The following is a 24,867-nucleotide window of genomic DNA, read 5'->3' as shown; positions in this document are numbered from 1 at the left end:
GGGTTCCTAATGCAGGACAATGTTATAAATGGCGTGCTTCCTGAATTTCTACAGATTCAGCTAAATGACTGTCACATAAGAAATTCTCCAGACATGTACTTCCATAATATGAGTATGTTCATGTACATATAGGAATGTAAATGCCCCATGTAAGAAACTCTCAATATGTTTTTTTGTTATCTAGCCCTAGATATCTATACTTCCAGAATGAAGCCCATAGCAGAGGGCCTTTTATCTAAGAAACTTTCTATATTGTTTGCATATGGGCATTTCTATATGAAAGAGATGGGGGTGGGGGAGAGATAGGGAGGAAAGAGGGGAAGGGGGGAGGAGGGGAGAGTGGGGAGGATTCTAGGTGCATCTACTCTAATATTACTACCTTAATATCTCTGAATGTTATAAATCAATACTTGGAATTTGTATTAGTTCATCAACACAAATCCTACTCATATAAATTTAGTTCATACCAACTGGTAAAGGTTCTCCCAGTAATCCTGAGTCATGAGTCGAAACAGAGATAAGAAGGCCCAGCTGAATGTGTCAAAGCTCGTGTAGCCGTAGTTGGGGTTTCGCCCAGCCTTCACACAGATGTACCCTTCAGGACATTGTCTGTGAAAAAAAGAAACAATGTCGGGGTGTCAGAGGAAGTGCAGCTATTCCCAACAATCACTCTTTTTTTATAGAAATTGTCAAAAGCCAAAGTTATTATCCATGATGAGGCTTTCATTCCCAGAACACTTTAGCGGATTGCTCACAGGTGAAATTTGTTAAGAGACGCCAGCAGAAAACTGAAGAACAGGGGAGACAAATTTATGGCTATTTGGTAAGGTGATATTATAGTAACCAGATATTCCCCTGCCCCAATGTCATCATTATGCAGTCTTTACCAAATAGGAAAAATCAAGAATTTAAAATTAAGGAAAAAGTGCCGGCAGGTGGGAAGGAGGTCAGCAAGCTGGTCTGTTAGCCAGTTCTGTAGAGTTGTCTGAAATAACCGCACAGCTTAAAACTCAGTTTTATAACTATGAAGACAGGAGAATGTCCTGCATCATGATGCTCAGGTCTTAATGTCAGTACATCATCCTTAGCTACAGTCTTTACTCATAAGTCCTCAGTTTTTCCTTAGCACCAGGTAGTTGACATTGACATTTTCCTGCCTTCCTAGGTCCGACCAATCCTTTTCTAATTCCCAAGAGAGCACTAGAATTGGGCGTTCCTCTAAGTAGCCCCAAATCTTTATTCCTTTTATGAGACAGGGTTTCTTTGTAGCTTTGGAGCCTGTCCTGGAACTAGCTCTTGTAGACCAGGCTGGCCTTGAACTCCCAGAGATCTGCCTGCCTCTGCCTCTGCCTGCCATGTGCTGGGATTAAAGGTGTGTGCCACTACTGCCTGGCTTCTCTTAAGGAGAACAGTACCAGAAATCAAAGTCTAGGTGGCAACTGTTGTTTATTGCTGCTGAGCTATCAGTACTTCTGGACCCCTGAGGTGATGGGACGAGAAAGTATTTGTGTGCATTCTGACTTACGGCATGCACACACGTAAACACATAAATATCGCTACATGTAGTCGTTTGTGTTTCTATTTAGCTTCACATCCCCTACCTCAGACTCTAAACCCTCAGCACCACGACCATCCTAGACCTCGCCTGACACTTGCCTGTCACTTGTCACTCTCCCAGTGAGCAGCCCGGTTCCCTCCATCCCTCTCCATTTTCTGTTGTTCAACACCAGCATATAGCACAGGGGCTTCGAGATTGGCCATCCATGCTACTGTGGGCAACACTTTATTGCTAGGCAACTGCTCCTTTCTCTCTGCTGTCACAGACTCTGCTCATATCCTAAAGTTAAGACCTTTGTCCATTTCTCTTTTTAGCTAATATTCCTGAGATAGTTTCATATATTTGCGCTCTCTTTAAATTTTTTGTTGTAGTTTTTTTTATTTAATTTCATCTTGGGATTCCCAGATCTCCCAATGAGTTTTAAAGTTTGTATCAATTATTTTCCCCTTTATGTTGCATGACTTGACAAATACTTAATATATATCAATTATATATATTAATTATATTATATATAATACAGTACTGATCCCACCTTAAATATACTGTGCTCTTCACCTAGTTCACTCCCCGTCCAGAGTTTCTTTAAACTTTGATCTTTTGTTCATCTTTGCTGTTTTGTCCTTTTCAGACATCGTGTGATTATAATCTTGGGAGTGTATTGCTCTTTCCGGTTGATATTTTTTTCTTTCTCACTTATGAACACTATTTTCAGATTCATTTATCACTTAACAATATTAAATTATATGTGCTTATAACAGTTTATGTGTTTATTTAGATATGCAAAGACACCTTGAGTTTGGACTGATTTGTGTATACAGCTGAGGAAAATAGTAACTTGCGGATTTCTGTGTAAGTGTATTTTCTAATTAGTTGGCTCTCTATCTAGCCGTGGGGTGGTGTGGCTTATTTATTTTCTAAGAATTTTACAAACACTCTTGCCACGATCATCTATAGTTCCAAGACTGCACTTTCTAGAGAGGTAGCCACTCTTATCATTTACACATGAGGCATTTTCCCCTCACTTTCTTGTTTGTTTTCATTTTTGTTTTTTAGAGACAGGGTTTCTCTGTAGCTTTGCAGCCTGTCCTGGAACTAGCTCTTGTAGACCAGGCTGGCTTTGAACTCACAGAGATCCACCTGCCTCTGCCTCCCGAGTGCTGGGATTAAAGGCATGCACCACCACCGCCCAGCTTCTCCCACCATTTTAATATAAAATTTCCACATCTTAATTATTACTGTTGTTATTATTGTTATGTCTTTCTTACCCTGCATCGGAGCCATTTCCACACAGCAGAGGGTCTTTCTGTCCATCCAAAACATAAAAGTGGCCTGTTGATATAACAATAATCAATTTGATTTCATATGAAATTCTATTTACTTTTAAAACACAGTGGAGTTGGGGGCTGGTGCAATGAGATGACTCTGGGTAAACATGTTTGCTTCTGGCCTTGAGGACCTGAATCTGATCCCCAGAACACACATGGCAGAGAGACTGACTCCCATAATTCCTCTGACCTCTTTGTATGTGCTGTTTTACACAGGTGCACTTCCCCCACCCCCATATTTTTATTGATTTATTTGCAATAAAATCTGTAAAGAATTCATCAGAGTTTGATGTTATTTCCAAAAGTTCACCAATAAAGTCTACCTAGAAAGTGGCTTCGTGTATAGAGTCTGAATTGTTTCTAGTTGAAAACTCCCTCCGCAACACTGAGGATATGGCACGGTGGTAATGTTTCTTACTGTCATCAGCGATGTAATCCTTCCAGTTGAACGTGCTCACTGTTACATTCACAAATGTCCCATTGGAATCCATTGTGCTGTTGAAGTAGGAAGTAGTGTTGGTTTCAAAAGCAGAATCACTCGGGGGCCACTGCAAGCATTTATTCCTCAGGTTGCCCATGAAGAGCTGCAGCCCGATTAGTGCAAAGACACTGAGACAGAACACCGTGAGGATCATGACATCAGACAGCTTCTTCACCGACTGGATCAGGGCCCCCACGATGGTCTTTAAACCTTTGGAGAGAGAACTATATGTCAGCTGAGGGACAGTGTGACATGTGACAAGATTTCTTCTTAGTAGAGGCATACATTCTACATAGCCCATGAATGGCAGCTCAGCTACACGGACATAGAAGCTTTATGGACAGCCTCACGACTTGGGAAGAGATGGAGGGCTGAGTTTCTATATGAACACCATGCTGCCAGAGGGTTCTGAACCACTTGTCCACCAATCTTCAGGAAGTTCTGTCTGTGTGATATCATATTGCCACAAACATGTATGAAACTCAATTGTGGATACTTTTTCTTTCAATCACTGTGTTTTATGAAGATATTTCTCCCAACCCGTTCTTTATGCCAGCCTGCCGGAAGCAGTGACTAAAAGGCAAAGGGAATTTCAGGGCTGTAAAGATCCCATGCCACGCACATGCCGCTCCATAACCTTTCCTCCTTTATAAAGGATGATCTATTTTTGGAATAGATCTTGAGCACATGGTAAAATACAAGGCAGTTAGTAAAGCCATTGAGAGCAAAGCTTTATGAGGATGCAGGAGAGAAGACATACATCTTCAATGCAAGAGAGGGGTTACGACAACACTCATCAATGAGATGTCGATGTCTCATGCAACTTTCTGTTAAACTCAGAGGCTGGCTTTATGAATAAATTGAAATTGCTAACATTGTAAGGAACCGAACTAACAGGGAAACACTCTTTGGCATTCTCGAGTGTGGCAGACCTAGATAACAAGCAGCAAGGCTGACGGTGGGTTTGCAACTCCAATATTATTAGGGTAGGTTTAAAGTCAGCCTCGGTGTTTAACCTAGCTCTCACCTGGAATGACTGAAATGGTTTTCAATGCCCGGAGAACTCTGAAGGTTCTCAACGCTGAGACATTGCCCAGGTCCACAAATTCTGTCACATATCTGTAATGGGGAGTTCACACACAAACACAATAACACACAAGAAAAGTTGGAGATATAAGGGCCTACCACCTTACACCAGTTTCTTCTTACCTGGGATTACAGAAATAGTTTTCAGAGCTCGCAAGACTCTGAAAGTTCGAAGGGCTGAAACATTGCCTAGGCTTACAAATTCTGTTACATACCTGTAGGATTAAATCAGAGTTACAGATAGTTTTGGCAAAGTTCATTTTAAGTAACTACTGCTGGGTTGGCGTCTAGAGCCCCTGGAGATACACAAACAAAATTGATAGGAAGCTCAGGGTGCCAAGGCTGAAAGCTGTTCTTAAGGAAAAAAATATTGCTTTATTTCAATGCAATTTTCATTTACATAAAGATGATTATTTGCAAAAGTTATCACAGCACAGCAGTTTCTATTAACTTGTAGTTAATGAGTAACTTGGTTTTGATGAAGAAGAAGGCAGGATATGAAGTCACTGCAGTTATTGCTCAAAGATTTTGGGACAATAAAATAATCCCATGTGTTGCCGATTTTCTAGACCTATCTACCTTTCGATATTTAGTTTAATGCATATTATCATAATGTATATGTCATAGAGTTGAGTTGACTAGTGAGAAAGCTCTGTATTCAAAACGTATCTTAGCTTGATTTATATGACGAGTATTTTCATTCTTTTGAGTTTATCAGATAAAGATAAATTACTCACGCCATGACGATGACACTGAAATCCAGCCAGTTCCATGGGTCACGAAGGAATGTGAAATCTTCTAAACAAAACCCTCTCGCCAAAATCTTTATAAGGGATTCAAAGGTATAGATCCCAGTGAATGTATACCTAGGAAAAGCAGCCAAGGCCAAGTCAGCAACAGTCGAGAGGAAGTAAAGCCGATAATTTTGAGCATGGCAAACCCTAACTTTTTTTTAATCTTCCAAAACTTGGTTTCTTTTTGTACTTACCCAAAAATCTTAATTTAATTATTCTTATTAGACCGAGTGAAGGATTAAACTAAAGAGACAATAACACATTTGTAATAAATATATTCTTCCAAACTGTTGATGCTAAACTACCTATGTTTTAGAACAATGATTTATTGGAAGAGTTGGGGGTGAATATGATCAAAATACCCTGTACGAAGTTCTCAAGGAGTTACTAAAGGCATTTATAAAAGGAAGAGCATGTTTCCCATATTTAGTAGATTATCATTGCTTGAGCTCTTAGAGTACCCACAGAAGTAGAATGTCAGCCCTGCGGGCAGTGTTCTGCTAGCGGACAGGTAAAAATTATCAGCCAGATTTTAACTGTCAGTAGTCACATTGTTGGTGTCTTCTTTGACAGCCGTTCCAATGGGATTCATGCACCTTTATTGAAATATTTGTATTCAAGCTTTCTAATGGCTAAACTCATTTAAAGTTATTATAGTAGATTGGAACTAGATTTTATTTTTTATTCTTGCGTCAGGTATAGAAATTTGAAACTGCCCCCCATCTGTCTCTGTGTCTCCTTCAGGTATACATTTATGATCCCATGAAATGTATATTCATTGTCTAGAATCTCATGTCTGTATTTGCCTGAAATCCTTAGAGCACAGATACACTAAACTCTCCAATCTAAGTTTGTATTCAAACTTGCTTGAATTTCTACTCTCAGCTTTCAAAGGGGGAACAGCTTTTGAGTTTGTGGGCTATCATTGTGCATCCTAGCCCATTTCTCTGAGTGATGACAATTGAAGTTATTTATGTTTCCTCCAAAAATAGTGGCGCGTGCTTGTTTTTAAACACCATGTTCTTAAAAAGTACAATCTGAGCTTATTTTTCAGAGCATTTCGTCTAAGTCTTAGAAACATTTGATTTTCTTATGGCAACTCATTGTGTTTTACAGCCTGTAGATCATTTCTATGTGCGAAGTAGTAGGATCAGTGTTGTGAACGGCTTGTCATGAGATGTTCCCTCATGGGGAGGAACAAAGAAACAGATGCAGAAATCATCATATTGAGTTTCCCAAGTACATTTTCCCTCCATCCTCCACCCCTACCAGGCTCAAGTGGTTACAGGAGCAGTAAGTATAGTTGCTAATGACAAAGTAGCTGAGTATTGAGAAGGGATACATTTTACCACACTACACGTGTATGGACTTGTGTTTTAGTTTGGATGTTTGTATACTATATGAAGTTACCTCTGCGTTCACCTCAGAACCGAGGTATCGTATTGCTTTCTCTTTTCCTTGGAGTCCATATATATTTGCTTTTGTTTGGTTTCACTTTTTAAATTTTTTTAAAAACTTTTTTCAGTGACAACCACTCTTTTGCTTGTTTCCCTACCACAATGCAAAACTACTACACGTAGCTGAATAGAACAGTTTCGCAGTTCCTCAACAGAGATGTGCCAGCTGAAAACACGTATAGTGCGGACTGTTTTTACAGTGTGTATAGCATCTCTAAGTTTCCCTTAAAAAGAGACACTCAAAGCTAGACACATGATTGTCTTCCAGAAGACTCAGGTTGTGTTCTTTACTCCAGTCCCAGGGCATGCAACACCCTCTTTTGACCTCCTCAGGCACAACACACACATGGTGTGCAGACAAAACACTCATACACATAAATAAAATAAAAATAAAATAATATAAACATAAAAATAAAATAAAAAGATTCATATCCAAATATTCCCTTTACTTAACTTTTAGTATTAAAATTAAATGAAATTTGTATGAGCCTAAATAACTCCGTTAGTCTTATAGGAAAATGTTTTACACAGTAGCTTTTGTAGCTGTTTCCATTTTGTTAACTGTACATCATAAATGGTACCTGGTATTTCCGTTGAAAGAGCTGCCTCAACCTATGAACAGGATCCACTATACCATCTAGAAAGGATCTTAAAATGTTCCAAATGATCCTTTGCCAAAATATAAATCACTGACAAATGGTGCCTTGAATGGCATAGTACACTTTCTTAGCAACCTCTGAAAGTGCTAATAATAAAAATTGATGTCATTTGTTTAGGCATCGTTCTCAAAACTATAGAATCAAAAGACAGAAGCGTTTTCCTTGACTTCAAAAGGTGGGAGCCACAAGTCAGACCATTACCACCAAGGGATTGCCAGAGAAACAGAATATGTTTTCTTCATTCCAAGAAGCTGGTCGTACTTACTCTACATTCTTTGTCCAGTCCGGAGGATTACTCAATGTCATAAACACGCAGTTGGTCAAAATCGTGCACATGATGAGCATGCTGAATAAAGTAGGCTGCAGTTAAGGAATAAGGGTCAACAGATACATAAAACCCATCCGACACAAAAGATGCAAAAGCCCAAGTTAGCCGTGAAATGAATCTTACTTAGCTGGGTTAAAACAAAGGTTAATGAGAAAGGTCAAATCCTTTCATATGGTCTGGTATTTTTTCTAAACAGTTTGCACAGGTTAGGAATTCCCTGATAAGCAGATGCTGCAGCAGGCTCACGGTGATGACAGCGATGGCACCCATTTCTCTCTCAGGTACAGCAGAAAGAGGGGGTGTGGCTTTGTGCTAGCCACATGCAGTCATTGGCTATTCTCCTAGGAATATTGCTCTTGAGATTTCAATACAGATTTCACTACAGGGAAGTTCATGTGACAGATAATTTTATTTTAAAATATAAACACTTTCTAAGGTCAAACTTCAGAATGGAGAATCCATATGTACTTCAACAGGTTATTTCCTATTTTCTGTGTCCATAGGATAATGTATTTTGCTTTATATATGCCTGTTTCAAATTTTTCTATGGAAAATGCCCACTACTAAGCACCATTTTAAACCCATTTGTCATTACTTTAGAATTTATTGTAATGTATGCCTAGTCTTCCCATCACAGGTGTTCTTTATTATTATAATTTGCACATGTGTGGGTTATACTGGGAATCCATCCCAGCACCTTTAACTTGCTGAGCTAGTATTTTACCACTGAGTCACAACCCAGGCTCAAAAGGAGTTTGAAGGTTGATGACTTCTTGACATATTATTATCCAAGTAGATATAGCCTAGCTACTTGAATATTTACAGAATGAAGAAAACAAGCAAGAAGCAAGAAAGAAATGGTGGATGTGAGGGAAGGGGGAAAGGAAGGAAGGAAGGGGAGGGGAAATGGACATAAATTTGCTGAGGATAAACAAGCAATTAAGACATGAATTTTGGAGAATCTGTCAATATGTATAGTGACCCTATATATATATGTATATATTATATATATATAGTATATACACCATAATAACTGTAATAGGCTAAACCTCTTTAGCAATAATGAATGATTTAGTTGAAGCTAGTATAGGGCAAAGGATTTGCTTTCATTTCTGTTACACAATATGATCCAGTGACACACTTGCAAGCATGACTTCCTATTTGATTCTAGAGCCATGATAATAATTTTATGATAAACTTATTATATAGATAACAGACGGCCATGGAAACCAATCCCTTAAACTAACAGTGTTACTATTCTCTGCAAATAAATTTTATAAATATTAAACCACGAGAAAAGGCATTTCATTGGAAATCAACCGCTGGAAACAGCATCTGGACAATTCGCGTGAAAAGGATATGAGTGGACCAAAATCTTAATAGCAATTTTCCTAACGGGGTTTAGCGGAGTTAAAATGTACAAGGCGGAGGTGGCACTGAATCGAAAGATAGCCTTCCCTTTATTCAACACCACAAAAGTCTGAAAAAGAAAACACAAGGGACATTACTAAGTTAGACACGTGGGCTTATTTGAAGCATTTACAATGCGCACCATGTACTTTTACCTGATTTGTTCTTTCAAATGTGTTTGTTTAGATGAGTTGGAACTTAACAAATACCCTGTTTTCTAGATACAGGCTACGTGTTTCTCCTCTAAGCATATAGCCACAATAAAGGTGCATTTGGCCAGTACGTGGTCTATCTCTAAGCCTCTAAACTTGTTGATACAAACTGATAGCCCTACACATTTTTTTTAAATCAAATTACACAGCCTTACAGAGTTCATTTTCTATTTGAGGCTTGCCATCTGTCTCCAGCTTCGGTAACTTCTCAGATTATTTCGTGTGCATAACTGTTAAAATAATCTTTTCTAATAGTTCAGTCATATCAAAGTGCTAACCCTAATTTTGCAGTGGCCTTCCTTCATCTCTGTGGCATCTTTTTTTTTTTTTTTTTGATTGAAGACATTTCGATAAGTCATAGAACCTGATTTTGTGGGAAGAGAAGGACCTAATTTGTAGCTTAGGCTGAGAAAAAGACAGCTGCACTGAAAATTCATCTTAAATACACGACCGCAAAGGCCACGCCGTAGTTCAAGTCTATGATCTGGAGCGTGCAATCATCACCTTAACATTTAAGCTATGCAGAGCCATGACTACCTGTCAATCCCCCAGGATGGATCATCCTTTATTTTTTACCGCTAGAGTCATCACTGCTGCAGCCACTGAATCCACTTGTCAGTCCCACTCAGAACCTGTCAATCTCGCCGAGCTGTGGCTCTGATGAGCATGCTCACAGAATCGAGGCCGAAGGCTCCACCTGTGGAGAGTCTGCCCCTATCCAGGTAAACCCATCCATCCATCAACCCCCTCTGTTCAAATATGAGTTTAGAAAACACCTCCTTGCTCGAATAATTGTCAATAATTGAATTTTAGAGACGGGCAGACATTGAGGCATTTTAAACAATCTCCTCAGGTAATTCTAACACTCAGGCAGTTGTACGATTCAATCCTTTTTTTCATTCTCAAAACCCAGATCACCTCCCCGCTCCCATTTTCCTAGATAAATCACACCACCTTCTCATAATTCCCTAGCTGCTTCTCTTGCCAACAGGTCTTTATATATTACTCTGCACTCTTCATACGTTGCTTGTAATCACCATCAAGTAGCAATTTCCACGTCGGGCTCCTTCCCGGGAGAACCTGGTTAGATGTTTTCATAAGCAACCGAGCACAAAGAGCCTGCAGCCTCTGGTTGCCTTTCTGCCACAGTATTTAATAGTGCCATTTGCAAGTAAACACTTGTGCTAATTAAATATGGGTTTACCTTGAAGGCGCCGTTCACCTTCACGACATCTGCTGTAGGTACTTAATAACATGTTTGCTCCCTTTAACTAAGGCCACATCCATTCATACACAGTGACTAGCGACACGCTCTGTTTGAAGAGGCAGGCGGGAGTGTTTATACTGTGAGCAGAGAGGGCAGGTACAGCAAGCCATCCTCTCTCCACCCTTCTGTGTTTGCGACCATGGAGCCGAACATTACTAGACTAACCACTTTCAGTGAACTACGCTCTCTAAATTCTAAGAGGAGGGCAAGAAAACTATTCCTTCCTAGCATCAGGATTATCTGCAAGTGATCCTGAACCTTGCCAAGCCTGCCCTTGAACTTCAAAAGCATTAGTGGATCATCCGGCATCCACAGTCAAGCAATCAAGAGTCATTTGGGCATCAACATCAGCCACGGTGTGTAAAAGTTCCCAATAATTTGAAGTGCATTAACTCACGCGCTTTGAAACAATTTCCCTGAAGAAAAAAAAAGCAGTTTCTACTTGCAACATTAGAAGGGAGTTTTATTTTGAAATATCTCTAAAAATCTAGGAAGCGGGAATGAACAGTCCTTTAAAGCGAAGTGAGCCTGTGCGTGCTAGTGGATCCTGGGCTGCTGAGTGCGGTACATCCGCCCGGGATTTACAGCTGAGGTACAGGACAGAACCGAAGAACACACACCCCGAGTGCTGAGAGACAAGGAGTAAAATTCTATCCCTCTACATAGTGACCAAGTTCCATGGAGATGCTTGAAATGTGGAGCTTTCTCATGCTGTTGAATGTTGTACCTACACCAAAAATTACATGAGGATACAACAGGTGGCTGGGTGGTGGCTAAAGAACACCAGCCCTAAAAGTCAGGTTTCTAAGTAATAAGCAGTGAGGCACCTTGAAAACATTTGATGCATAATGCCAAAATCCTTGCAAACCCTGTGACCTGTTTGTTGCAATGGTTATTTTCTACTCTGGAACGCTGCTTTCTTCTTTTCTGCTTGGTGAATATTCAAAAGCTCACTGAAATTCTTGGCATTGTGAAAGAAGCTGCATATTACACCTCAAGGCAGCAGGGCGGCATCAAGCCCTGAGTTAAAAAAAAAAAAAATGTTGCAACCAATCTTGGAGAATCCTACTTGACATTCACTGCCCCTGCAGAGAGTTTGATCAGCGGTCAAGAGCTCCGAAGCTTGGCAGACTAGGCTCAAAGCCTTGGTCTGCCACTGATGGAGAGTGACCCTGGTCAGTTAAGGAACAGCCCTTGACTTTGCTTTCCCATCTGTAGACTGAAGCTAACAATAGTAACTGGCTCCCTGGCTCCCTGGTATGAAATGAACTGGAGTATCCAAGTGTCTCCTCACATAGGGTGAGCCCAACAAATGTTAGCTATTATTATCATGCCACTATTTTTAAGCTGTTAACCTGGCCAACTTAAATGCCATTAAGATACGTTGTGGTATTACTCATCTAGTTATATTAGTCCCTAAGATACATCACTAATTAGTGACAGCAAATCGTTACCTGAAGCCCCACAGCTCCATGCTGCCTTTTACATACCTTGTCATATAGTAGCATGGCTTTGTGCTATGGTAAAATTCTCAGTTCATACATTAGCTCCTCCCTTTGGCTCCTAAAAATCACACGTCACTTTCCTGAAAGTAGCTGCTTAAATCCTCACCCTCAGAGATATTTCATAAATGAAAGCAGGGCAGGTGGCAGTAAAGGGGCTGTCCAGAGCCCTCCCTATGGTTCAGAGTCACTGCCGGTGAATCATGGCCCAAGTCTGCTTTCCACTTGGAGTGAGAAATGACTGTGCTTTCCAGTGCACAGAGAACAGGTCTATTTCCTAGTGCCAGATTCACATGAACCAAGCTTGAATGCCTGGCCTGTAACCTCAGATGCCAATCAATTCACAATAAAATGGGTATGTTATTTTCTCATGTGGGAAAGAATTGTAGTGATGCTTGTCCCACAGGAAATCTTTGAGAAAATAAATTATGGACACAAGAGTCCTTGTTGAACGTGGAGTCCAAACAGCTTACTTCATCTAATTGGTGGGGGAAGGTATTTAATATCATCGCCAGTGCATATTTTAGGCGAGGATTCCTCAAATGTCATTTTCCCAGTTTCTGGGAGGAATCGCTTATTGTTATTCATACTTTAAATCTCAAATATTTCTTGATCATCTCTGCAGTAAACACGGAAATTAATTTTAGAAACCTAAGAATGTATGTTTAATTGGAAGCATATGGATGTATATTTAATGCCTTCCTTTCAAAAGGAAATAACTTTTTAAAGTATTGATTTTATTTCTATGTATGTGTTTGTTTATGTGCATACATGTGTGTGAGCATGCTCACAGGGGCCAGAGAGAGGGTCAGCTGCCCTGGAGCTGTCCTTGCTGACAGTCATGAGCCTCCCGACATGGGTGCTGTGAACCATTTCCAGTACTCCATAAGAAGAGTAAGTGTGCCGGGCAGTGGTGGCGCACGCCTTTAATCCCAGCACTCGGGAGGCAGAGGCAGACAGATCTCTGGGAGTTCGAGGCCAGCCTGGTCTACAAGAGCTAGTTCCAGGACAAGAACCAAAAAGCTACGGAGAAACCCTGTCTCGAAAAAAAAAAAAAAAAAAAAAGAACAGCAAGTGTTCTGAACCACTGAGTCTCTCTCCATCCCTGGGATGAATAACTTCAAATTGTGTACTACTTAAAAGGATGCAACATCTTCAACCATTGCCTTTAAAAAATTCTATTTTGTCAAGTAAAAGTGTTCTTTCTTAATTCACAAGTCATCAACTCAAAATGATGGTAATCTTTACAAAGAACTGTTCTATTGTTGTGAAGGCAAGCTATAAATCGTGATTAAAAAGAGACAAAATATCCATTTAGGAATTTAAACAGTATCCTGTATCCTTTATTTAGATTCTCTATGAGCTTCACGAAGTTGGTTTAACTATAGAAACTGTCTAATTCTGGCAGAACTACATAGCTATTTTGAACGTTGGGTAAACATAGACATTGTTCCTTTAAATTATGTGAGGATTATTATTGCTATTGTTGTTACTGTTATTATCATCATTATTATTTTCTCCTCTAACATTAATATTTCTTTCTTTGTGGCAGTGTTTTAAATATTTTTTAGGTGGCTCTAGAATTTAGCCTAGGACAATTTCAGTGAAGCCTGTAGAAGTTCCTAATCATATGCCAGGTTAAAGGATAAAGACCAAAAATGTATGTCTAGGTAAACATGCATCTGCATAATTATCTGTCTACAGGGAGAGATAGGTAGATCACTGTCTTCTAGAACACAGATGATTGTAAAAAACATCAAGCCAACAATGAACTAAAAAATAAGGAGAACATCCACCCCCTTTCGCCCTCATTACTACAATTTTGCTGTCTATCAAGCAGTTAAATGGGTTAGCAATAGCAGATACTTATCTTTGCTGTCAACTTTATTTCCCCATTCATCTTGATACTGAGAAATGGTAGAAATTGTTTATGCTTATTCCTCTTATTTAACTTCTTATGAATCTTCTGTGTTTGCTTTACTGTGCTTCAAGATGTCTGACAGTAAAGAGTGCTATAGAATCCTTCACAGATGAAAATTTCAATTCTCTAACGTACATAAGCCCTGCTTTGCACATCTAATTGGGAATGTATTTGCCAAGTAAAATCAGCACTCACTTTCTTACTGACGTAGTAGGGGTCCAGGTCCTCCAGAGGCTCCGACACCATCTCTGGAGGAATGTCTCCATAGATAAATGGAAGGTTCTTCCCAGCTTCCAAGTCACTGTTTGGCTTTGGTTTGTTCTCATCGTCAATGTCTTGCTCTTTCTTGGGCTTCTTGGCTTTCTCTTCTGCAGCACGCTTTTCGATAGCAGCAAGAGATTCTCGTGTGAAAAGGCGGAAGCTCTCAGGTCCTGGGGGTACCAGCAGTGCCTGGGCCATCTTTTCATCCTGCACATTTAATTGCGTTTAGCTTCTTGCATAAGAATTGCCTAAGTGGACAGAAACCACACATAAGTGTTAAGAAAGAGAAAGGCGGAGAAGGAATAAGAAAGAAAAACCTGTGGTCATTGGCTTTGGGGAAAAGAAAATATTGTCCTATTTTGGTGATTAGTTACAAATTTTACTTGAGATACAGCATCTAAAATGATTTTCTGTTATTTCCAATATGTTTCAGTAATTTAAAATAATAAATTTAATAAACAGAGCAAAAGCCTGTTCTGAGTACTTATTAGCTTAATTTAGCCATTTTCATTGCATGTGTATTTCAAATTGTACACAATATATAACGTGTATTGGTTGATTGAAATAATAAAACATTAAAAATCATCTTTTCTGAGACCTTGAGTCCAAATGTATTATAGTACATTTTTGCTAACCGAATAATGACAGTAATGTTTGTCAATCAATTTAAGGGATCATTTTCTACCACACTTCCTGCATCACAATATATTAACTTCCCAAGTAAGTGTTGATAGCAGCACAGTTATTGTGATACATGCCTGATCCATTACATTGCAGAATAGAGAAGAAATTTTGTCTAACCCAGCCATGTTCTGGTTGTCATCATCGTTAACTGAATCACTGAGAAACATCTTGGCAGCAGTGGCTTAATGGAAGCCAGTGCTTCTAGAAAGACTTGTCTGTTAAAAATACATATGTCCCTTCCTTTATTTACGTGTGTGTATATGCACTACTGTTCATGTGTGTGTAAGTGTGCATGTGTGTGGATACACATGTGCGTGCAAATGTGCACACACTTGTATGCCCTGTGTGAATGTAATGTGCATGCACCTGTATATCTTTGTGTGGATGCAAATGTGCATACACTTGTATACCTGTGTGTGGATGCAAATGTTCACACACTTGTATACCTGTGTGTGGATGCAAATGTTCACACATTTGTATACTCGTGTGTAGATGCAAATGTGCACATACTTGTATACTTGTGTGTGGATGCAAATGTTCACACACTTGTATACTCATGTGTGGATGCAAATGTGCAAACATTTGTATATCTGTGTGTGGATGCAAATGTGCATGTACTTATATACCCTTGTGTAGATGCAAATGTGCATGCACTTGTCTACTCGTGTGTGGATGCAAATGTACATGCACTTGTATACCCGTGTGTGGATGCCAGAGGACAACCTGTGTGTCACCCTCAGAAATGCCATTCAACAATACCACAAGAATGTGTCCATGCTTGACATTTTCTATGTGGGTTCTGGGAATTGAGCTCATATCAACAGGCATGTAGGGGTATCACTTTAACAACTGAGGTATCACCCCCAGCCTTTTTCCTTTTCAAAATTAAGCCAATTTCTCTTTGGATCCTTTGGAGTCATTGGATTAGCCAGGCAAACTATATTTAGTTCCTCTTTGGGTTTACTGTTCTTCAACTACTTGAGACAATTTTTGATATTGTCCTGGACTTTGCAGGTGTAGCAAGGCTCTGACGAGTGGACTCTTAGACCACATTCCCTAGGTTCTGCACTGTAATTCTGTCACTTAAGATTGTGTGATATTGGATAATGTGGCCCCTATTGCTTCAGTCCTGATCTATTTAAAAAAAAAAAGTGTGTGGGGGGAGATGGTAGATCTCCCAAGATTACTAGGAATAAATGAGTTAATTTATATTGTTTCAAAAAGCAGCTCTTTGGAGTAAAAATCACTTTATTAATGGCACCTATCATGACCTCTGTAGATCAGTTTTCTTGTTATCCTCCCAAGCTAACTGTTCTCCTCTAAGTAAGCTCTGGATATGCTGGGGCAGCTACTGACCCAGAGCTTCTGAAAAGCCTGGAGAATTAAAGTCCAGGGACACAAGCCTCTCACCTGATTGGAGAGGAGTGGAGAGAAGACAAGGGGCTGGAGGGCCCTGGCTCAATTTCTCAAGGAAAGTAATGACTTTCTGCAGGAATTATGACAAACTGTCAAAAACACAGGAATCTGGTGATAGGAACATTGAAACCAAAGTCACCGCTACTTTATTTGTATTGCCCACAAAAATCACCATTTTAAATTCCAAAATGGAAAGGAGAAACCACGACAGCAAATTGTGATGTGTCCATCGGTCATCTTATAGAAGGATCTGCTGCTGTGGCCTGAAATTAACTATAGAAGTCTTGTGTCGTTGCCTTCCTTCCCAGCCCCCTCCAAGCCCCACATTCATTCTCATCTTGAGCAGTTTGCTCCTAAGTCCCCTTCCTGAGGCTTGGCTAGTTGCTGTGTGGAAATACCAAGCACACAATCAGAAAACCTGGACAGTTTAGTAAAGAGAACAGATAATATGGCTTTCTTTTTATTGAATTTGGACTGGAATTACCAGTTCCCTGACGTGTTCCGGCGGCAAGAACTGTTCTCAACCTGAGAGGTGTTTAAATTAGCGTTTATAACATTGTGCCTTCACAATGGGCCCAGACAAAATGTCAGTTCTTTCTTTCACTCATTTTGTAAAGCACCAGTTTAGTGACTCTGAGATTTTTTGTTTGTTTTGCTTTATTTATTTTTCTAGATCAAGTAGCACATGGATTAGAAGGGGAGCTAACAGTTCCATTTTACTTAGAGATGAAGTAACCATTTATTCTGTGCTGTGTACTCACGGCATGCTGCAGAAAACTGAATTAACGCTTTCAGTACGTCCCTTTGAACCCATCCTAGGTTGTGCATCTCTTGTTTTTTGAAATCTGGATCTCTCTCTGGATAGCTTTGGCTGTTCTGGAACTCACTCTGTAGATCAGGCTGGCATTGAACTCACAGAGATCTGCCTGCCTCTGCCTCGCAAGTTCTGGGATTAAAGATGTGCACCGCTGCACTTCTAAGTGTAGAAGTCACTGTTTCCTGCTCGTCTTTAATACCCAGAGAATCAGAATCTCCCTGTTTCACAGCTCTGGTCATGAACTTGGTGCCTACGGACCATCCCAGTTGCTAAATAGGGAAGGCCACAGTGGGGCAAACATGGCGCTTTCCTGGTTGGGTAAAGTGGCTTTTATATTTGAGCATCACATTGAACTGACAGAGAGGAAATGATGCTGAATCTGAGGTGGGCATCTGGGGACTCTGTAGAGTCACCCTCAGAGAGCCTGAATGTGTCATTTAGCCTTGCCAAAGCCACGGCGTTATGGAAGAACCTCAGAAAGGCTCGGTGGCTAATGCTCTTGTTGCAGAGGCTGACTACCTGAGCTCATTTCCTTTAACCCGCATGAGGGGGAGAGAACCAAATACCCTAAGTTGTTCTCTGTGTTTCACATGCATGCATTGCTATGTATGCACACACAGAGAGAGACACACAGAGAGAGAGAGAGAGACAGAGAGACAGAGAGACAGAGAGACAAAGAGACAAAGAGAATTTAAAAGGATTTTTAAAAGAACCTTATTTTAAAGATGCCAATACTTTGTCATTAAAAAAATGACTGGTTGCCGGGCAATGGTGGCGCACGCCTTTAATCCCAGCACTCGGGAGGCAGAAGCAGGCGGATCTCTGTGAGTTCGAGACCAGCCTGTTCTACAGAGCTAGTTCCAGGACAAGCTCCAAAGCCACAGAGAAACCCTGTCTCGAAAAACCCCCCAAAAAAGAAAAAAAAAATGACTGGTTATACATTGATTGCATTTGGTTTCACTGAAAGTTTCTAAACCTTCAGCTTTCAAAATAAAACTATGTTTTAAATGCCAAATGTGAAAATCTCTCAATAATCTCCATGGTTCACTCTGATTTCTGCAAAATGATATGGAGCAAAACACTACCACAAAAATCATAAAAATGAAGGGTCCGTGAAATTCTCAGACAGTTGTCTGAGCCCTGAGACATATTAGTCCGTGTTCTCCACTTTTCCCTGATGTGGGGGAATTAGAATGTGGCCAATATTTGGACCAGCTTCTATATCCAGTGAGCCCAGGGTCCCCTAACTTCTCTTACCACTTTGCTGTATAGTAAAGTCCCATTGACTTTCAGTTCTCATTAAAATGTTTTTTCACTTCTTTCTAGTTCATTGAGAGCTTATTATACAGAACCCTTACGTAACTTTATATCCATGTCAGAACAGATATTTAAATTTTAATTCCTATTGAAGCCTTGATGTGGTATATAATATTCATGAGTATATGTGCACTATAATTTATTAAAATAATCAGTTTAATGTGCTGTGTTGTCTCCAGAGCTATCTTTTCAGGAGCAGAAAAGGTAAAAGAAATCCAAGGAGATGACCCTCTTGATTAAAAAGCAAAGAACTCAAATGTGAGTACCTATTAGCAAAACAAACACACCCATCTGCCAGTTAATACAAACATTGACACTCAATGCTTCTTTTTGTAGAACTCAGTCACAGAATTTGATACCTAGAAGGAACCCTTGGACTTTGCATTCATGAGATATTTATCACAGGAATAATATGTACCAGCAACATTCCATGAAGCAGCCCTTTCCTAGAAGAGATGGCAAACCAGTGCAAGATACAGATGCTAACAGAAGAAGCAATTAAAACACAACCATATACATTTGGCTACCAAAGCTCACAAATTGGATCTATTTATTCTGATCAGGCAAAGGAAGGAGAGGTATGGTTTATAAATTTTCCTTCAGGAAGTGATAGGTTTTCTAAGCTAAACAGGATTTGGCAGGTGATGGCAGTGTAACGACAGTTTGGAAAGGGTTGGAAGATACATCACTAGAGGCACCGAGCTAAGGTGTATGTGCGCATGCATGGGGCCAAAGACAAAAGGGAACATGGAGAGCTTGGTAAGCACTGTCAGCAGTTCATTAAGGCTGACACCAATCTGCACAAAAGACTGATGTGAGTTCGGCCTGCAAGGTTAGAATGTGGTGCACCAAGGGTCTTCAACGGCTTGCTTAGGTAAGCATTGAAGTGGAGGGACACAATCAACTTGAAGATAAGCAAGTCAGAGGCAGCCTTCTGGGAAGACAGACAGGGAGAGATCTCAGAGCAATGGTTTCTGTATGACTCCTGTATGAGTTTCGGTAGCCTCCTTTATCCCTTCACTGGCGTATCCACAACCAGACAATTCTAGGGAACTGTCTATTCCTTTCTCGGGAACTGTGATTATTTTTCTCTGGTATCATATCAAGGTTCTACAAAGGATAATTCATTACACTGGAATCAGAAATGGTATCCACAAACTTTTAATCAATCTTGTCTTTTGAATGTATCTTTTATACAATAAATTTTATACAAAATTTATCTGATCATAAATGAATCATTTAGAAGATATCAGCACACTGTTATTCAAATCTTCCCAATTTTGATGAATTTCATCCCATGACACCCCAAAGCACATTCCTAACGTTGCCCATGTTCACATGAGAAAAGTCAGAATGTATTGGGGGGTGTCATGCTCCCAGTGGCAGGTGAGAGCTCTCCCAAATTCCAATTCCTCTTGGGAGCTCCAGTTTAACACTGACAACAAGTGCTGTCATTTGCTTAATCTGAGTGACAAGCTTTTCTTTTGTTTGTTTTTGAGAATACATGCTGCAGATACCCAATTCTGAATATCACTATTTGTCAGTTATCCTTTCAAATAAACATGGTGTTTCATGAGCACACACATACACACACACACACATACACATGACAGAGGAGACAGACACAGAGACACAGAGATAGAGAGATGGAGAGACAGAAAGAGAGGAGCAGACTAGCTTGACTCTTAACTCCTATAATCGCCCTGGACTCCTTCTAGAAACAACCAAGCAGCTCTAGTGTCCAGCAGAAATACTCTGGGTATTTCTTCCATTTCATCATATAAAATACTAAAACTGTGGCTTCTTTAGGGTTGAGATTTACTGTTTCATCAGAAGTTTCTTATGTGGTCTGACATTTTTTTCTTACTGGCGGGATGTGGTACGATCAATGTATTTGTCTGCACGCCTGCTGAGATGGCCGCTGAACCCCTGCAACTACTGCATGATCAGTGCAAATGCTAAACCATGACGAAAGCAAATGGGATCTTGGTATGATTATGAGACTATCATGGACTTCACAGTCTTCCCCTACAAAGTGTCCTAAAGACTTCCTGCCACGTCTTTGGCAATAGTACTCAAGAAGGAAGCAGTCAGTGAACCAGGAAGAGGAGAGTCCACCTGCAGCCCTATGTGAGCAGGCAAAGAGGAAGCGATTGTAAATGGACTCCGGTCTCTCTGCTGGATGAGAACAGGTTGCTATCCTGTCTAGTCTCCACATCCCGTCTCTTTATAATAGGGAGAATTACAGCAAGGGCGGTGCATACTTTGTAGGCTTCGTGTGACATCTGCATATGAAAATCCACCTAAAAGAGGAGCACAGTGACCCAGAGAGAGAGCAGGCCACTAGGATGGCAAGAAAACCCATAGGCAAATGCCTGTTCAAGGCAAAACTCTAGGACGTGGAAAACCAGCAGCTTTTGTAACTGACTTGATGCAGTTTGTAAGGCAGGATAATAAATTCTGATCAGCACCTATTGAGTTGGAGATGCCCGGGGGCCGTCTGGTAGGTAATTAAAATGTGTGTCTAAGATGCAGAAAAGCTGTCTGAGCTGAGAAAATGTTGATTAAGGGGCAAAGACCTCACATAGCATCATTTAGGAGCAACACGAAGAGATGAAAAAGCAGATCTAACATGAATGCCAGTCTTGAAGGCAGGGGGACATAGAGGGTACCAGGCAATGAGGCCAGAGTGGTTACCCAAACACAAGAAGAGAAGCTTGCAAGATGTTAATTAGAGGTCATGTATTGGATGCAACAATGAGCTGCAATGGCCATCTTAAGGAAAAATGAGAAAGAGGCCCAGAAAAACTAAGTAATATCTTTTGAAATGGTCACATGCAAACACACATGTTACTTCGAGACAAAATAAATCTGTATATTCTATTTTTTGTTGAATTCATTTTTGTGATATTTCTGTCCTATTGTATTGTATCTAGCTATTTTACTGTTGGATTTTCTTAAGACCTAAGTTGTATATAAATAACTACAGAAAAATTAATTTGGGCCCTTCAGTTTTGTTTCCCGTGTCAGTGTGCTGTGACTTTATCAGAAGCTAATGAATGTATGTGAGACCAACCAATATCATGGGCCTACACCCTGCTAGCTGTTAATGGATCAGAGTCAGAGAAAAATCACACAGTAAACGGTCGGGACATGCTGGGGAACGTTCAGACTCTCAAGGCAAAACACACACCACCACTTGTGTGGTCCCTGGGTTCTCATCTTTACTAATTTTCCAGAACAGACAGTTGGAAAATCTCATTGTTAGCTCTATAACCTGTTAATATTCTCTCTTCCCTTTTCTCTGTCTCTTCCTTTTTCCTTCCTCCTCCCTCTCTTCATCTCTGTGAGTGTCTTTTATTTTATGATGTTGCATGCTACAGACAAAATCGATTAGTTGCAGTCTGTTACGTCAGGAAGCTGTAAATTTACCCTCTTCAAGGATGGAAAGTTACTCTATGTCCCATAACTCAAAATATCTTACCCCTCCCCCCGCAAAAGAAATTCACAGTGTATTTCCATGTACTTGATGATGAATGAGTTAATATGAGAGCCTGGGCCCATTGCCAAAGGAAATGTGTGCTGTGCTCTTGGTATCCACAAAAGAGATTATTATAGGGAAGGCAGAGTCTAAAAGATAAGATGAACCAATTAAATATCTACTGCTAAAGAAAACTGTTTATTTTTGTGGTATTGAGGATCTTACCCTGTCCTTATGCGTCCTAGGCAACACTAACTAAGCTAGATCCTCCTCAACCTGAATAAAAGGTTTTACTTCTTTTGTGTGTGAGTGTGTATGTGTGTGTGTGTGTTTGTGCATTCATGCCTGCCTGTTGGGGATTGACTCTGGGGCTCACAGGTGGTAGACAAGCTAAACAAAAGCTTGACCCTGGATGATACCTACACCTACTCTTTCCAGCAGAATCTCACTTAGGACTAATGACTGTCCCATACTTACTGGAGTATGTCTGTTAGTACTATAAAGAAGAGCAGAATGTTTTGTTGAATATATAGATTGAGTATTTGGCACACTGTAATTAATAACCACTAGATACCCACAAGCTGGGGTTACATCCTACTTTACATATTTCAAAAGAGCTTTGAAACAATAACTGACTGGTATGACTTCCTAACCAGATGACTTTGAGATTAAATATTAGCAGTTATTTCTACATATCAGATACGCCAATGCAGTTTGTGCCTGTGAACTTATTTAGACACATTGCAAATCTACGGATGGGCTTGCCCTATTGATATGATTTATTTATTTTACATATCAATAAATGTAGTCCATGTCAGCTATACAACTTGCCTCAGTTTCAAAGTTAGTAAGCTGAGCGGTCAATATTCAAATTTGGACAGTTCAGACAAAAAAAAAATTATATTTAACAAAAACAAAAAATCATATTTCTAAGACTGTGAAATGACCAGATTTCTCACTCGTATTTGCTGCCGTGGAACTAAGATGGCAGCCATATTACTTGGGAATGACTGTGTGTGGAATCTGCATTGGAAATAGATGGGTTCCACCTAAGAAGCTAAGAACACTAACCCCACTTGTGTAAGTAGGCAACACTGAAAACAGGAAAACATTGATGATAAACATTAGATACATATGTACCAGATGCATGATAAGATATAATAGTCACATATATAACCAACATGTTCACATATATGCAGGGAACTTCTGAGCTGTCATAAATGGCATGCTAACCCTAGGCTTGCTCTTCTCGGGCCTGTGTTTTCAGTGTCTAGTCAAGGGCGTTGGTACCTGAATAAACTCATCAAGAAAAGTGATTCTGTGGCAAAGGTACCAGGCCATTGTTGAATACCAAAGCAACCAAAGCAACCCTGACTTTCTTTTACTGATGCTCCCTCTCTGTCTACTAATAAACACATGACTTGTCAACACATGATGCTATTCATTTATTTCCTGCTTAACAAGTGGATTTATTATTGTCTTTTTCTTCCACGGACTCATATCATGTGGGGAGAACTGGTCACAGGAAGAAAGCCCAAGTCCAACTCTGACTTTGCTACGATTATCTAGAAAATCATAATTAGCTCATAGGGACTGATGTTGCCTGTGACTTTGTCCTCATCTGATGGCTTATAAGCCGAGGAGACAAGCGCCAACTAATGACAACAATTAAGCCAACCTTGTTCTACAGGCATCAGCCTTACTGGTTTTAATAGCTCTTGACATTTCTTCCTGAATGTTTGCAAACTGAAGTAGGTTTTCTGTGAGCCCCTGTGTGCACTCCACCCTGGATACCTCTTCTAAGCTCTTTTGCAATCAGCGCTTAAGGAAGTGAGAGGTGACCCCATCCTGGCCAACCCAATGTCAGGAAGGTTTGTCAGGGCGCAGTCTGTTAGAGCGTTTTATGCTGGTTAGAAAAGAAGTAGGAGAAAGGCGTATTCTCTGCCTTGCATGCCCCCTTCTTTTGATTTACATCAGAGTAGTATCCCTAACACTCGCTCAGCTTGCTTCCAACCACAGCGGATGCCACTCTGAGGGCAAAGCTGACACAGTGAGTGTGGCCGATCACAGAGACATGTTTACCCTTGGGCTCTTGATGGACGGCTCAGCTCTTGGACCCAAACAACCTCTGCACTGCTTGTTATGTCTAATAAACCTCCTTCCTGACTACAATCGTTCTAGACAGTTTCCCTAGTTAGCGGCTGCTGATACACCAAACAGACAAGTCCTTGCTGGTCAGTTCAAAACCTTAGCCAGTCCAGAAGCCATCTCGCATCAAATGCTAGCCACACGTTTACATGTCCTCTACCCAGAAGAAACAGGTGAGCGCTGGGTCTAATTACCAAATAAATATAATAAAATTTAAAGTAAACACAATCCCAGGCAATTTATAAAATGCCCAACACAAAGGTCCCTCTTAAAAGAAAAAGAAATCGAGCTGGGCTAATTTCTCTTTCTGGCTTTTGGCGTCATTCCATGCCCCAAGGCCAACCCTGCCAGGCCTCCTCCATTTGCTTATCCATTGGGAGAAACTAATGGGAGGGGGTGCCCCTTTCTGCCTCCTTTTTGTCAGAGCACAGCTGCCCTGGCCAGCAATAGAAAGTTCAGCTTGCATTGCACAAACACAAAGTTATTCTAAAGGAGTAGGTTCGATACCTTTGAGAGTCACAGCACCTCTGTTTGGAAAAGCTCCAGGCCCCTTCTGGGAGTTACCTCATCTGTTCTTACAATATCCCTAGAAGGGATTCTGTGGTTTTTCCCCAGTAAGTCACTCCTCCACGAATCCTTGACAGATATGTCATTGCTGACTAACTCTGGTGTGCTTGACTTCAGCTCTCTTGCTCCATAATCTGCGTGGAAAGAGAACACAGTGGTGTTAGCTGGGCGCGCTG

The 24,867-nt window shown here is 40.4% G+C and overlaps 1 protein-coding gene across 5 annotated transcripts in view; it reads right to left on the bottom strand.

Annotated features, from left to right (window-relative positions):
- The window catches only part of LOC130864297 (sodium channel protein type 3 subunit alpha), a 107,703-nt gene that overhangs the window by 63,956 nt on the left and 18,880 nt on the right, over nucleotides 1–24,867 (bottom strand). For 2 of the 5 annotated variants that reach the window (XM_057754475.1, XM_057754478.1), the window contains exons 2-10: nucleotides 24,632–24,825; nucleotides 14,196–14,509; nucleotides 9,051–9,168; nucleotides 7,626–7,716; nucleotides 5,188–5,316; nucleotides 4,574–4,665; nucleotides 3,302–3,574; nucleotides 2,824–2,887; nucleotides 468–609 (exon numbers count right to left, since the gene is read on the bottom strand). In XM_057754475.1, coding sequence (XP_057610458.1) covers nucleotides 468–609; nucleotides 2,824–2,887; nucleotides 3,302–3,574; nucleotides 4,574–4,665; nucleotides 5,188–5,316; nucleotides 7,626–7,716; nucleotides 9,051–9,168; nucleotides 14,196–14,459 — 1,173 coding nt within the window. In that variant the 5' untranslated portion in view covers nucleotides 14,460–14,509; nucleotides 24,632–24,825. Of the gene's footprint in view, nucleotides 1–467; nucleotides 610–2,823; nucleotides 2,888–3,301; nucleotides 3,575–4,391; nucleotides 4,484–4,573; nucleotides 4,666–5,187; nucleotides 5,317–7,625; nucleotides 7,717–9,050; nucleotides 9,169–14,195; nucleotides 14,510–24,631; nucleotides 24,826–24,867 lie in introns of all 5 variants that reach the window. The other 3 variants (XM_057754474.1, XM_057754477.1, XM_057754476.1) reach the window with 2 other exon arrangements.

This window comes from Chionomys nivalis, chromosome 22, assembly GCF_950005125.1.
Source record: "Chionomys nivalis chromosome 22, mChiNiv1.1, whole genome shotgun sequence".
Lineage (NCBI taxonomy): Eukaryota > Metazoa > Chordata > Mammalia > Rodentia > Cricetidae > Chionomys > Chionomys nivalis.
The sequence above is the reverse complement of the archived record's forward strand: the minus strand, read 5'-3'. Positions and strand labels throughout refer to the sequence as shown.